At 38.3% G+C, this 15098-nt stretch overlaps 1 protein-coding gene across 2 annotated transcripts; it reads left to right on the top strand.

Annotated features, from left to right (window-relative positions):
* Window positions 1-4122: 4122 nt before the first annotated feature.
* On the top strand, window positions 4123-7660 carry SPC25 (SPC25 component of NDC80 kinetochore complex). Of its 2 annotated transcripts, none has more exons than XM_018072486.2 (7): window positions 4123-4167; window positions 4556-4724; window positions 4813-4878; window positions 5666-5806; window positions 5955-6059; window positions 6363-6461; window positions 7407-7660. In XM_018072486.2, exons 2-7 carry the CDS (start codon window positions 4571-4573, stop codon window positions 7538-7540), a joined length of 699 nt encoding a protein of 232 aa, XP_017927975.1. In that variant the 5' UTR covers window positions 4123-4167; window positions 4556-4570; the 3' UTR covers window positions 7541-7660. The 2 variants fall into 2 exon arrangements, with proteins under 2 accessions (XP_017927975.1, XP_017927973.1); XM_018072484.1 differs by lacking the exon at window positions 4123-4167 and adding an exon at window positions 4293-4460.
* The last annotated feature ends 7438 nt before the right edge of the window (window positions 7661-15098 follow it).

Below are 15098 nucleotides of genomic sequence, written 5' to 3'. Positions count from 1 at the left end.
TTCCACTAGATATTAAATGGATATTAAAAGCCTGATGATACCATCTTCTGATATTATCAGAGCAGCAAGAGGAAAATTTCAAGCTCTTTATCAGGCTCTAATATTCCAGCATATTCATATCTTCTATCAAAGATTATGTATTTGAAACAATTAGAATCTGAAGACAAAAGCAGCTCTATATATGCACTGCACACTTCCCCTACTGCTCTCTCAATGGCACTTCAAGTTAAACTGCAGAAGTTGTGGAGACAAAGATATGAACTACTTAACTGGTTGTGCTGAAGAAGGACTTAATGGCTTACCAGGGCTTTATGATGTGTCCTCGGGGAAGTCACATGGAAACATCAAGTAGGTTCAACAAATAAGGCATGACAATTAAATGGACTTAGAAGACCTCTCCTCCTGACACAATCTCACATTTACTTTACTCCCATTTACTTTACCTATTAATAGTCTGGTTTTAGAAACTTTTTAGCAGTTTTAAATCCTATACGTTTATTGCTACCAGTTGCATTGAGCTTAATAGAAAACCTTAAAGTTAAAAACAGATTTAAAATTCTATGCACTGTTTCTGAATTACTACAGTATTTTTCTCTGCATTGACTGAATTACTCACTTCAACTGGTATCATCTAATTTCAAGGAAAACTGTTCCAAAAGCAAAATTTAAGGATATTTCAACAATAAATATTTCCTAGCTTTTTAGCTGAAAATATTTGAGGTTTGTTTCTTGCTAACCCTTATAGATTATTGCTTTTCACAGTGTACAGCAAAGCAACTGTCATATAAAAGAACAGATGGAATTAATTTTCCCTCTCCCAGTTCTTTTCCAAGATTGTACTTGTTCAGAAACATCTCTCGCAAATAACTCTTTATACCTTATTACTGAAGAAAATGTCCTTTGGCTACATTTTTTTACTGCAAAAGTATCTTGCCTTTAAAGATAAGTAAGACTTACAATAACAACAATAAAAATCACTCTTTTATACATGTCTGAGGTTAGCATGGAAAACTGTGGAGAATCTAAGTTTTTCCTCTCTTTTTCAATCTAGTTTAGAAACAATAATTAACTGTAAATGTGAGTGTAAATGTCAAGTCAGTTGGTAGATGAATAACAACAATCTTTCTTTTAGTACTTAACCTCATCATAGTTGCTGGTTTTAACTAAGTTGAAATAACTATTGTTCTATAAGAAAAAATATTTTGCAGTAAGTCAGTCAGTTTCCATCAAGTCCTTTAAATAGTGTCTACCAAGTAATAACCAACCCTTTATGGTACCTCTTTCATGGCACCACTGTTACTCAATAGTATCAGAAAAGTTGCCTCTCTGACACAGGATGTGCGGGACCACTGCAATAACTTTTTGCATGTTTGTTTTATTTACAAATACAAACTCACCCACCCATGTTATCTATCCACTGGGATACGATGCATCTGCTCAGGCTGAACTCTTCTTTAGACAGAACCACTCAGGCACACTTTGGTTCCCCAAAAAACTTTGTCAATATAATGTTTGAAGTTATATCTTGGCCTTGTTTCAGTAAAGTAACCTCTTTTAGTCTACATATTGAAGGCCTCCTGATAATAGTTTTCAAGATTTTCCTGCTGATTCTTATGCTGCTGATTATCTTTCTGCTTAGGTAGAAGATAAACACCTTAGACCTAATGAAGACTAACAGCTAACAGCAAACAATAAAAAGCTTTCGTTTTCTCCTATATTCTTTCTGAGAGTTTCAGAAGCTCCTGCATTCTCACCTTAGAGATACTAGAGGAGTCATGTTTACAAAGAATGTTTAAAAAACAGCAACAAATCCACAATCTGCAAGACAGAAAGCAGGGAGTTTTTGGAATAGGTAAGCAGGTTTCTGTGAAAGAGACAGTTTTCATTGTACCTGGAAGCACTCATGATCCTGCTCCATCCAAGAGGCATCAACAACTGACATGCCAGTCATCTCTTGTCCTGCCTGTAGTACTTCACAACCAATGAAAGTCTGAGACACTAAAGACTTTCCAAGCTCTAATAACCAGAAAAGATGGCAAAACATGTCTTGAAATACTATATTTAATAACTTGTTTAAACTAACAGAGAAATATTTCCTTCATAAACTTTGCCCTGGTCATTTTCTATGCAAAGACCTGCAAAATGCTTCTGTAATGCACTTAGTACTTCAAAGTCACTTGAGATAATATACGAAATAAAGCTATCTGCTGTAGTTTAGCATGTGGAACTGCAAGGAAAACTAGTGATCTATACAAAATGGTCAGAAAGTGTATGCAATTACCTTTTTTGTCCTGTTTTGATATTGCAGAACCAAAGTTTGGCCTTCACATGATCAAATTAGTTCCTAGTACAAAGCAAAAAACCTTTAAAATGCCATCTGCTCATATAAAGAGTTTTTAATTTATTGATAATTTCTCAATTTATTTTATTTTCCAAGACATAAAAAACTAGAGACTTTATATGTTCTTGGTAATAACGTAGAAACAAGAATCATGCTGATGATCCATTGGAGGGAGGATAAAATGTTTACAGTTCCCTTGCACCTACATATTAGAGCAAATATTACATAACTGTTATCAGATGTTGTTAAGTAAATGTTTGCAAGAGAAGGAAAAGCCATCAAAGCAAACATTCTTTGAAATCTGTTAATGGAGGCCTATGTGCTGGGCCTAACTTTCTAGTACATTATGCTTAGTTAATTGAACAATAGCATTAATTTCCACATCAGTGTTTCCATTGGCGCTAGACCAGCTACAAGAATTAATGAGTAATCTACTAAATTCACCAGCAGACACTATATACAACAGCTGACAGCTATTTTCCTAAGTATAAATATTTTCTAAGTGGAACACTGAGAAGATACATCTTAATTTTTTAATTAGGAAGAGAAGAATATTTCAAGAAGCTCTTTCCCTTCCTTCTCCCAGATTTATACTTGGCTACGTAATCATTTTTGAAACAGCCCAACTTCAGTATATTTAAGTGTAAAGCAGATAAGAAACAGAGGTCTATTAGTTTTAGGACTAATGCTGAGGAAACTGTGAAATCTAGAGAAGAGGTGTCCAAGTCAAGTGAGACAGGAATACAATGGGATAGAAGTGCTTATACAAGTTTATACAAGAGTAACACAACTAATAGTTGGTGGTCTCACCTCAGCCTTTGCTTTGGGTCTGGTGGGGGGAAGGCAGTAAGTAATTCTTTCAGAGCAATTCTCAACGCTTTAATAAGTTGACATTATTCTGAGACTATCTAAATAGCACCGGCAAAAAGTAAAGCTAGGAGAAAATAATTAGCTGTGGTAACAAAATGATCAAAAGTAGCGTTTATGATAAACTGAAGGCTGCTATCTGGGATCACAAATTAGTGCTTATCAAGAGCTAAAAGGGAATATAAAGAACTGGAGAAAAATCAGGCACCGTGTTATAAGGAGCACATTCGCTATGACAGAGGCTTATGCAAGTGTTTGCCCGGGCAGCGCTACTGTGTGGTGGGTTTGTTCGCATCGAAGAGGTGCAGGTCGGACTCCTCTCACTGCCGTCTACCTTAAGAGATAAATTGTTATCCACACTCGACAGAATTCAGGCCTGGGGAATTAAAAGGCAATTCAGGAGCCTCACAAAACTTAGGACCGTGTTCTGTGAGTAAAACAGACACTGGAAACAACTTGCGGCTTCAGAGGAGCGAAAGGGAACCGTCCCGCTCCCCAGAGCGAGCCCGATTTGTTCAGTACGGAGCAGGCTGTCCCCCCGCCCCGGCCCCCCGGGCAACCTGGCCGCAGGTCAGGAAACGCGTTTATCCCCACAGGCTTTCCCCGGGCAAGGCCCGCGACCCGCGGCAGCTCGCGGCTGCCGGCTCGCGGCTCCCGCTCCCGTTGCCGGCCCCGCTCCCCGCTCCGCGGCTCCCGCTCCCGGCTCCCGGCTTCCCGGCTCCCGGCTCCCGGCTCTCCCGGCTCCCCGCTCCCGGCTCCCGGCTCCCCGCTCCCGGCTCCCGGCTCCCGGCGCCCGCTCCCGGCTCCCGCTCCGCCCCTCAGGCGGCCCCGCCCCCGCGCGCGGCGTTACCGCAGCGACGGCGTGGGGGGCCTCGCGGGGCTGGGCCAATGAGCGGCGCGGTTGTTGCGGGCGGGCCGCGCGACCGTTGGCGGCGGGAAGGCGGCGCGGTTTGAACGCGGTGGGTCTGGCGGGGGTTCGGGGGGGCCAGAGCAGGGGAGCGCCCGGTCCGACCCCTGGCCCAGGCTGCCGGCGTGGGGAGCCGGCCCCGGCCCCGGCTCGGTGCCAGCGCGCGGTGGACGGCGAAGGGGCGGGGGCGCCCCGGCTGCAGCGGCCGCGGTGCCGCCGGAACCCTGGCGGGGCCTCCCCTAGCGCAGCATCTGAGCGCCGGGAGAGGAGCGAGGGGAACGCGGCTCCCGCTGAGCCAGTGGTGACAAAAAAAAACGACTTGCGGGAAGAGGTTTCAACAACAAGGCAAGGGGACCAAAGCAGCTCCGAGGGTTTATTCCGTGAGTTACACCCGCTGGCACTGCCTCCCGTGTCCTGACGCTGTGTCTGTTCACTGACAGGTGTGTTACAGCACCATGGCTAATGCAAAGACAGAAGATGAAATAACTCTCTTTGAAAGAGATATGAAAGAGTTTTGGATCGAGTTTAAAAGCGTTTATGGCACTGAACAGATCAATCAGACTTTAACGCTGAGAGATTCATGCAAGGGGTCTATAGACGTGCTTTCAGGTAAAAAGGCTCTATGTTCCTTTTATCTCTATGTTTTGCAAGTTATCATCAAACTTCTTCAGATAACTGAAGTAACTTTCCATTACAGCGAAATGGTCCAAGAAGCTGAAAGAAGGAGACCTGATGATTGACAAAATTCAGGAGTATAACAATGGTACAGTATGGTGTTTTATTTATTGTCTGACATTTCTAAAATTACCTAAATACAGCTAAATAGTATATTTAATTCACATTTTAAAAGGTAAATAATAACATCAGAATGAAGATAGAATTAAAACCAAACATATTTGGTTGGTTACAGGATGTAAATTTCAATTCAAAAGAAATTTGTTGAAAAACTTCATTGATAGTGCAAAAAGATAAGTCAGTTTTCTCCATAGTGATTTTGGTGCTTAAGTATTTAAAACAACAAAGTACCAAAACTTGCTGACTTCAATAGAAAAAGTAAATTAAATTGCTTAGTAAAGTTAAATATTGTGAGGTTACTTATGTCTTTTCCATATTAGTAAGAGAACACTGTCAGCTCATCAGTTCAGGGTCAACTTCTCTGAATTTTGTAGTTAAACTTCAGAATATCAGGTAAATATTATTGTAACTTTACTATCAGTCAGTGTGTCCATTCTTTGCTTTCTGTCAAATTATTTGTGGAGAGGATCCACTGTCTTCAGGCTGTGAAGATGTATACAGTGCTGGCACCAGAAAACATCACATCTGATTGAAGTATCACAGCTCCCTACTTTGTAGCTTCTCTTAGGAGTAACTTTCACTCTAAACTTTATTTGATACTCTTAGTGTAATTATGCTGACTTCTCTTTGCAGCTGAGATAGAATGCATTTCACAACATTTTATTCAAATAAATCATCTCAAATTACTTAAGTATTAAATAGCAGGGGCCTACTTAATCAACTGTATGTGTTCATGTTTTCTTGCCTCCTTTCAGAGATTCTCCAGCAGAGCAAATGTATATCAGAAAAGGAAGAGCAGTTGGCAGAAATTAAGCTAAATCAAGAAGAAGAGCAACAGAAGAACTTGACTGACAGCATCCAAGAGTTAAAAGAAGAGTTGGTGAAGCAAATGGAACGTAAGTAAGCAATGGATAATAAGGAAATTTTTTTAATTGAAGGAGGAGTTGTTTTCAACACTTGTTCTTTAGGGATTTCCTACTGTTCTAAATATTTTTCATGTGCTTGTTTTGCCTTTGATACTTATGGTGGATTTTAAAATTCTAGTAATGTCTTCTAAAGACAAAGCTGTCAAGGAGAAAATGGAACGACTGTGCAAGTCTAAAGTGTTGTTTGAGGAGTGTCTTGGATTGGAGATACGCAGAATTCACGGTAAGTTGCTGTGGTTTCTTTATTTCCCGTGTGCACTGATCCAATGTGGTCAGTGCTGGATTGTGCAGTGAAGAACCAGCATACACACCTGATGAATTGTCTGAGCCCAGGCATTACCATTGTTTCTCAAATGGCAAAATATGTTGAAATGCATTTGTCTTTCAAAGAGACCAGGGTTCCCTAATTTATAAATGTTCTAAGAATATTAATTGAAACTAACTTCATATTGTGATTTTTAGTTTTCATTGTGACTCTCCAGCAGAGTTTAATGGTGTTAATTAATTCTGCTTGTGTTTATTTTAGATGAACAATTACAGTTTATATTCAGACACATTGACCACAAAGATCCTGACAAGCCATACACGTTTACCCTTTCCATAAATGAACAAGGAGATTATGAAGGTATGTGAATTTTGAATATGTACACAAGAGGACTGAATCTGATGCCTCTATTTGAAAAAAGTGGAGAGGAGCAAAGTGCAGTTTAGTTGTAACCTTTATCTTCCAGTTTTTGAGTGAAAAATATTGCAATGGTGATATAGTTTCTTTAATTATGTTTGTCTTGTTAACTTACATGAAAATATAACTGCTTATCTTCACTCTCCATTTTGGAGATGCTGTTTACTTCTTATCAAGCAAAGCAGGAGAAAGAGGATATACAGAGATAAGGATGCTTCATTTTGTAGTTTGTTTATGCTAGAGTCAGTGTCTATGCTGACAGGCATATTTCAGCTTCATTTGAGAAACCTAGAGGGCAGAGAAACCCTTATAGGGTGACATAGGTAAAAGAATAAAACTTGAAATCCAGCAATCTGGATTTCTGTAAGGATACAGCATTTCAGATCTTAAAGCTTGTTTTGCAATATGGATCTTACTTCAGTTATGAAGAATTTAAGTGCTGTGCTGCAGAGTGTCTAGATAGATGCTATTGGGGCTTTTAGGTATGGACTGAATAGATTTCTGGTTTTACTAATTCAAATTTAAACTTTTGAAGTTAAACCTACATCACATACTGGGTTACATCAGTTTACAATCTGCCTGCTGGCAGAGCAACAAAACTATTTAGAAATGTGTTTCAGTTTTTGACCAGGCTATGGATTACTTGGAATTGCTGTAACAATTCACGTAGGAGCACAGCACTGAGTGGGAAGTCAGGAAATCAAAAAACCTGTTGTGTTTTTTGAGGCTTTGTCCTTGCTGACAGAAAATGAGGCTACTCAAAAATAATACTTGTGGAAGCTAAAACATAAAAAGATAACAAACTACATTAGTATTTCAGAAGCATGCGAAAACACCAATTTTTTTTTTTTAATAAGTCTCATCTTTTGGAAATTTTTGTCATTTTAGTGACTTCCTGTACTCCTACTCTGGACTGTATAGCAGAGTTCCAGCTCAAAGTGAGAGAAACTAACAATTTTCCTGCATTTGTTGCCAACATCAGAAAAGCTTTCACTGCTTTATCGTATAAACAGTCTGCATAAAACTAGCTCAGACCTCTCTTTCTAGCTGTAGAGCACTCTTGTTTCCTTTCTGTATTGTGAAACTGTGTATTTATCCCTGTCTTACTCTGTTTTCTAAATAAAGAAAAATAATGAAAACAGTATTGTAGTCTGCTGTCATCTAGAGACATTTTGGATCATTCTTCAAACAACAGTATAGTAACTGCTCCCTTAACTGAATGCCTCCAGACATGTAAGTTTTGATCCAGCAGCAAGTGGTTTAAAGATGTGATGATCTCTATTTAGCCACCCCAGGAAGATATGCAAAATAAAGTACCTTCTGGAGTTTCTCTCCTTCTTTTCCAAAAACATTGATGAGTCTTTCAGGTTTCTGTGGTTGTAAAGTGTTTTCCTTATTGCAAAATATTTAAATGGACAGCTGCAACAAGAAAGAGCTTCATTTGGTAATTTAACATAGTTCAAATAAAATCTTACTAAATTCAGTCCAAGAAATTCTAGTGAAGTAAAAGACTACTTGAATTGAAAACTAGTATGTGAGACCTGGCCATTTAGGCATGTTTAAATGTGGAGATGCTGATAAGATACTCTTACTATTTCCTGGTCAGATGTGAACTGTGTTTTAATTCATTTGGTTTGTCTAGACTTAATGGTACAGCTTGATGGATACACCACAGACTACACCCTCAATCTTCTGAGTGCAACTTAAGAAAAAAAGTTGGATCCTCTTGGATCCAGCAGAGAGATGATCTTCCATTTCTTCTTCCCTATAAGGCATAATTTGCTATTTTCTAAATAATGCATCATTTTCCTTGGTATGCCCTGTTGATTTTTTTTCTTTTGCTATAGCCAGTTATACACAAAACTAGCAGTAAGGAGGGTAAAGGTGCCAGCTGATTACACTGCAATTTTAGAACAGAATGGCAGCAGAGATTAGTAAGTGCTTTTATAATGACATCTCTAATTAAACAAATCCTCAATTTCTGCTTTGTCCATAAACCCTGTGCGCTCTCTGAGAATTCTGTAACCGACAATGGGACAGACAGAGACACAGGCTGGGAGCCTGCCTTCAGGGGTCTTGTTCATTGCAGATTTGCTTCCTTTTATTTAAATAAAGGAATATTTAAATAGCAGGTATTTATTTCAATTACTTGCTTCTACCACCAAAAGCATGCTGTAGGCACTTTATGTAGGTCAATGTAGGCACTTTTTGTAGTCAGGAGTTAAAAAAAAATGCATTGAGCCACCTCTGCACTTCCCACTTCTATCTTCTCTCCCAGGCATGATGGGTGCTGTTGGCAACCCTTCCTTGTACAGAAGTTCTTGCCTTCCATGTCAGAAAGCATATCCCTTCTCACTAATGGCATTGCTCTCGTATCCAGAATGACTATTAATTTTGAAGCGTACTCCTGCCCTTCTTTACCTGTCTGTGCCAAGCAACTCCTACTGCTCTGAACTTCAGGATGCTCAACCAACTATTTTACAGCTGTTGTATGAAGGCACAAAGACTGACAGAACACAACCATCTCATTTTCATAATTTCAAATGGAGCTGTTTATTCATTAAGGGTGTACTTATTGCTCAGATATTCTGTAGCATATCTGATTTGATCATCAATTTCACAGGAGAAAGAAATTGAAACACACCTTGAGTAACAAAGACAAATGCTCAAACTGTGTGCCATATTTTTTTATTTTCCAGCCCAGGCATGAATAGTTGGTGAAAAAATGAATTGTCAAGATTACTATGCACAGAGCATAAAATATGGGACAACTACTGTATTGGAATATACATTCATAGAAATAATTTCCTAAAAAATATGATGTGCCTGGCTGTAAATGTTCTGTGCATATGCCTAAAGCAAGAAGTAAAAGTTTGAAATATTTATTGTGTGTAATATAAACCTTTACAACTCCTTTTGGAGTGTGAATAATATACCTGATTATATTTGGCAAGGCAAATCAGATGCAGATCTTACTTCCACTAAAACATAACCAGCCATTCCAAAAGTGGGTAAAGGCTAGGAAAGTGTATACAAAAGTTTATTTGCTTATTAAAAAAGAGGAAGTAAAACTGGCTTGTGACTCCCATGAAACAGCCTTTATGGTAGCAGAAGATGTGTCTTAAGATTTTAAAACCTTTGTGGCTTTAATAAATGTACTTGGTGCTTATAGGATTTCACACACCTGGATCTGAGGTAATTTGGAATTTTCTATTTGTTATGAAACTGTATAATATAGTGATATCCAATAGGACAAATAGGATAATACAATATAATACTGACTCAACAGACCCCAGTGTACTGGTCATGTTCCAGCTGTGTTATATTACTGTCTTCTTTAATGGTTCAATAAACTGAATTTATTCAGTGCCTTGAAATGGTCTAAATTATTTGTGTCGTTATAATACTCTAACATTGCTGTGAACTCATTTGTGAGTGATTTATAACTTTTTACAAGCCCTGCTGAACATGATCTAACAGACATGCACACAGAAATCAGTTCCACAGGGAGATTACTGTACATATTTTAACTGTATGAATAAACAATACTAAATAATTATGGTAATGCTCTTACCTTTTTGAAAGCAATAGTTGCAATCTAATTACATCAGGCGTTGCTGCTAAAATAACATTGTATTCCTGAAGGGTTGGGAGGAATGGCTCTGATTGCCAGACAGTGAGACTCCATTCTTTTCATCCTTATTATCCCTAATCACTCTGAGAACTACACACAAAGAACCCTTTAGAATCTTGAGCTTATAAACAAGTTGTTGCAACAGAAGCAATGGCAATGAAGCCTGATTTCCTATAGTTCTGGTTTTGTCCTTAAACAGTGCCATTCTCTTCACTGCAATATCCTAGCTCTTCGGAGTCTATGGATGGGAGCCATAGAACCACTCCTGAGTTATGCTAGTTTAGCCTCTGCTTGGCTGCTGCTAAAGCCACAGGACACTGGTTGCACCCTGCCTCCCCTTCTTCTAGTGGTTCTCTCCTTTACTTGGCTCCTGAGTTTAAGTACATTATAAGATCAGGTATAGCTGCAACACAATCTCCTTTTCAAATTTGGACTAATTGAGCAACAGGTCCAAAAGTTGTTAGGGAGACTGACAGACTGTGCTAAAAATAGCGTTTAATCACAGAAGTGTGTGGTATTTTTTATATGACATTATATATAATATATATTTAAAGTAGCTATGCACTGAAATAATGAATTGAAAGAAGATGCAATTAGAGTCAATTTGATTTTCTTCCTCTTCAGTCACAGCATGTTGAACAATGCAAATTGCTACTGACTCACCTGTTTTGTGACTGATGGATAACTATGTGGAAGGATGCTCTTTGACTTGTCTCAATGGATTATTTTGCACTGGCTACTGATCACGAGCTCGGTTCTTCACTATCCAGTATCTTCCACATCACAGCTACAGCTGGAATAACTGGCTGGGCAGAGAAACACGTGTGATGAACAAACAGCAGCTGTGCATCATTGTTGTTTGATTTAGAAGTATGCTACACTTACTTTATACTGATGGCAATTCTCATAAAGGAATCCAGGCATTTAACAGCAGGCTGCACACATTAACTTTTTGGCTAAGTGAGGAGTAGGTTGCAGAGATAGAGGGGTGACCTCGTGGGTGGTGTACTAGCTGTCTAAGTTAAAGCACAATACATTAATGTAAATGCTTACCTCATAGGTTAAAACCAGGCAAACTACTAATAGTTAAGTTTCCAAATGAAGCTAACAAGAAATAAATTTGCTTGTCTAACTCCATGTCTGACACAACCCCATTAATGGAAAGACAATGCAGCAAATTGGTAGTTCTGTTTTTTTTATATTAGTTGTACCAGCATGACTAACTGGCCTGTATTTTCCTATACTTGGTGCAAAGGCAGGCAAGCCACCTGATAAAATCATGTTTCTAAAGGAAAGAGGGAAAAGCAAACAGATTTGGTCTACTGTAAGGGTAGAGGTCTGAAAGATTCAGGTTCCTTGGCAAAATCAAGAGCTGCAGCTTTCTCCTTAGGAGAACCACTATACCAGAGTGGCCCTCTTCTATCACTTCCAGAAGAGGTTATTAAGTGGTGCTTTGCTGACTGACAGTTTAGCCCAAAACATCTGAATGAATATTTATTTCTAAGAAACTCTGTCCACCTAGACTGAAAAAAGACAGCTTTTCCACAGCAGGTTAAGCTGGACATTCAGGAATTATTAACATGCAAAATTTTAATACTGAAATGCTAGGAAAATGTCTTTTTTAAAAAATAAAATATTTTAATTTGTATAGAGAGAACTTGTCCTTCTAACACTTCCTGTTACAAACAGTTTCATACCAGAAGTAATATAAAATAATGCAGTGATGAACTCAGCAAGACACACTTGGATCTGCCCGAAAAGTGCTGGAGTCTGCAGTGTGGGGAACAATCTTTGAGCTAAAACAAAGGAAAATATTGTTTGCATCTCACAGAAAAGAGAAGAAAACCAACACTACATTCCTAATACTTATGTTTATTATGAAAGTGTCTCCAAATAAAATAGCCCACAATACTGGTTGGTTCAAGAGATTTTATGAGGAATAATTATTTTCCATATTAAAAAAAAAAACAAAACCCAAACCCAGTCAAATTAAACACAAAATAACTCCCAAAGTTCTAGACAACAGCTATATATGAAAGGACTTTTAGCTAGAGTATCACTGTATTCAAGACAGTGGAATTCCTACACATCACTGCATTTCTGAAAGAGTTGCTCAAGCACAGGATTGTCATGAAAACACAGGTGAAAGTGTGTCATCTGCCTCACCCTGACTTGCAACAGTCAACATGCACAGTATGGTATGGTAAAATTAAACCCCAGAATTGCAGGAAGCTGAAGCTCAAGAGAAGCCAGAAAATGTGTACTGTTGCACAGATCATTTTAAGTCATGTAAGACAATCATTTTTGTCATTCGTCTGACATATGTGATCACCGACATAGCTCCAAAACATCATTTCATAGTATTTCCTCCCATTTTTTAATTGAAAGCAATTTTAAAGACTGAGAACTCTGTACAGAGACACTCAAACACTGTGTTTTCATTGCAACTACAATCAGAAATCTTTACAATTTAAAGGCAATACATGTACACCACCTTCTCAAAATTCCACTAGTGTTTTTCAAAAAGAAAAGAAAAAAAGAGTAACATTGTCTTACTGAAGTTCCCATTAGGTCCCTGTTCCAAATCAAAACCAGTCAAAATGAGTAATACAAACTGGTTATGCTTCATGGTTTAAAGGCAACTGTAGTTTGCAGAACACTGAAGTTAGGCCTAACAGGGTCTACATTACAGGAAGGGTAAAAATTATTCAGTAGCTCCTCTCTCCCAAAGTCACAGGAAGTAGACAATAGGAGACATATAAAAATGAGTTGTAGCAAAGAGATTAAAAAAATACCAAAGCATCAACTGTAGAAAACCAATTTCTCTGAGATACAGAAGGCTGCGATAATGGGAAGATGAATGAAACAGGCATTAGGCTTCCTACTAGAGCACTCTGCATAAAACACACACAGTGACTAAATCAACCAGCATTGATCACCACTGACACGTGCTGCAGGGGAACGGCTGTCGCCGTCATGTCCTGTTCAGAACCAGAAAGTGATTTTCACCTGAAACAGATGCAGATTTAAGAGAAGAATCACTTCACTGTAAGCAAAACTTTAGTGCATGTATTTGGGTCTCAGAAAAAGCATTTGATATTGGCAATCATGTGGTCACAGAATAGTCACAGGCTGAGACAGGAGCATATGAAGCTGTGACACCTGTACCAGTTCTGCTGGAATCATTAAATAAATAACACATAGAAAAAAACTACAAAAGGGCAACAAGGAAACAGCATGAGACACTTTGGTATTTTAAAACTAGCACTATTTAACACTGATCCAAGACCCAAAAGACTCCAGTGTCCACCCTTGTTGTTTGATCAGATATTTCTACCATTTTCTGCAATGTTGGTTTTAATAAGAAAAAAACCCAGCAACCCACCATATATTTTTTCTTTTGGTACAAAATATGCCAATATGGGAAACAGTAAAAAAAAAGTGTGACCTGAATTATTTTACTATATTCTGGGCTGTCTAGGGAGAGAAGACAAATTCTTACTATTTACTAATCAACTCTACATATAATTTCCTCATTTTACTACTTCAACATCTTAACCACTGTGTCGTGTACTGTACTATAAAAAGGGAGCATAGAACTTGAAGACAAAGAGGTTATGGAGTACAAACCCTCATTTCTAAAATTACTAAAATGACGATTCTACAAAAGGTATGAACATATAGAACCTTTTAAGGTCTCACATTTACCATGAACCATGCAAATAATTTCAGTCAATTTTCTGGAATATGTGCAATTAACCTCTACATACTTGATGGCCTCCAAATGCATCTTTCAAAGCTCTTCATCAGAAAAGCAAACAAATACAAATGAAAAAGGAAATAATTGCACAGCATTTTCTCTGCAGAGTGCAAGATGAAGCCAAAGTTTTGACAACCATTAGTTAAAGCAATGAATCAAAGCACACTGCTATATCTGATCACTAAAACACTTGGTCCTTCCCACTAGAGAGAGGAAAAAATGTGTGAATTCCTAACTTTTATTAAAAATTCTCTAGCTTGAAAGATCAGTGATTGTTTAGCAAAGATTAGTGAAGTTCTCAGTGATTCCTTACTCTTATCCCATTTCCTCAAATGTGTCATTTGAATCTCTTACCTCACCTATTTTCCAGACATCTCTGTATTAAAATTATATATTAAACTTATCTATTAAACTTATCTGTATTACACATATCTGTATTAAACTCCAAAAAGCCAGGTTTATAGGGGATAGGTAAGTCATTTGGAGTTACCTGAACCAAGATAACTGTGTACATGCTTTAGTATATCATAGATGCAAATGAATTTAAACCTCAAAGGAAGAGTTTTAATCCCAGATGCACTCTTTACCAGTGAGCATCCAAAGGGACCTTGACATGATTGAGATGGGCTGATGAAAACTTCTTAAAGTTCAATCAATCCAAGTGCAAGGTCCTACATCTGAGTTGTGGCAATCCTACAGGTTGGATGGAGAAATGATGGAGAGCAGCCCTGTGGAGAAAGACTTGGGGGTGGTGGTTGACGAAAACTCAACATGAGCTGCATGTTGACAATTCAGAGCAATATTCTCATGTAAGACAAAGTATTTTGCCAGAATGCCATTTTTGTAACCATCTATGCAGTGGAGGTAGTAATCAACACCATGGAAGGAGTGTGTTTAAACTGATATTCTCAATTACCATATTAGCAGGTCAGATTTCACAAATTATAATGTTCATTTAATATATCCCAGGATGATTTTATTTTAAAATCTTGGTATCATCTTGACAGTAATTACTACACAGCTGTGACTTCAAACACCATAGGTGGGCTTCTTTCTATTGCAATTGGCATATTTTCACATGTATAACCTGCCCAGTTGGTTATGAAATCAAATGCACAGGAGACAGAAGAGAAAAATTAGAGGCAGAGAAACTTTTGGGGGAGACAGAGATTTAAATAAGGCTCCC

Source organism: Manacus vitellinus, unplaced genomic scaffold (assembly GCF_001715985.3).
Source record: "Manacus vitellinus isolate BGI_N305 unplaced genomic scaffold, ASM171598v3 scaffold_22_pilon, whole genome shotgun sequence".
Classification (NCBI taxonomy): domain Eukaryota; kingdom Metazoa; phylum Chordata; class Aves; order Passeriformes; family Pipridae; genus Manacus; species Manacus vitellinus.
Note: the sequence above shows the minus strand (reverse complement) of the source record. Positions and strands in the feature narration are given on the sequence as shown.

Bases quoted from the DNA above. Each gene is read 5' to 3' on its own strand.
- SPC25 (XM_018072486.2), top strand. From the start codon at position 4,571: ATGGCTAATGCAAAGACAGAAGATGAAATAACTCTCTTTGAAAGAGAT. The intron at 4,725-4,812 runs GTAAAAAGGCTC...TTTCCATTACAG, and splicing joins GTCTATAGACGTGCTTTCAG to CGAAATGGTCCAAGAAGCTG. The intron at 4,879-5,665 runs GTACAGTATGGT...GCCTCCTTTCAG, and splicing joins AATTCAGGAGTATAACAATG to AGATTCTCCAGCAGAGCAAA.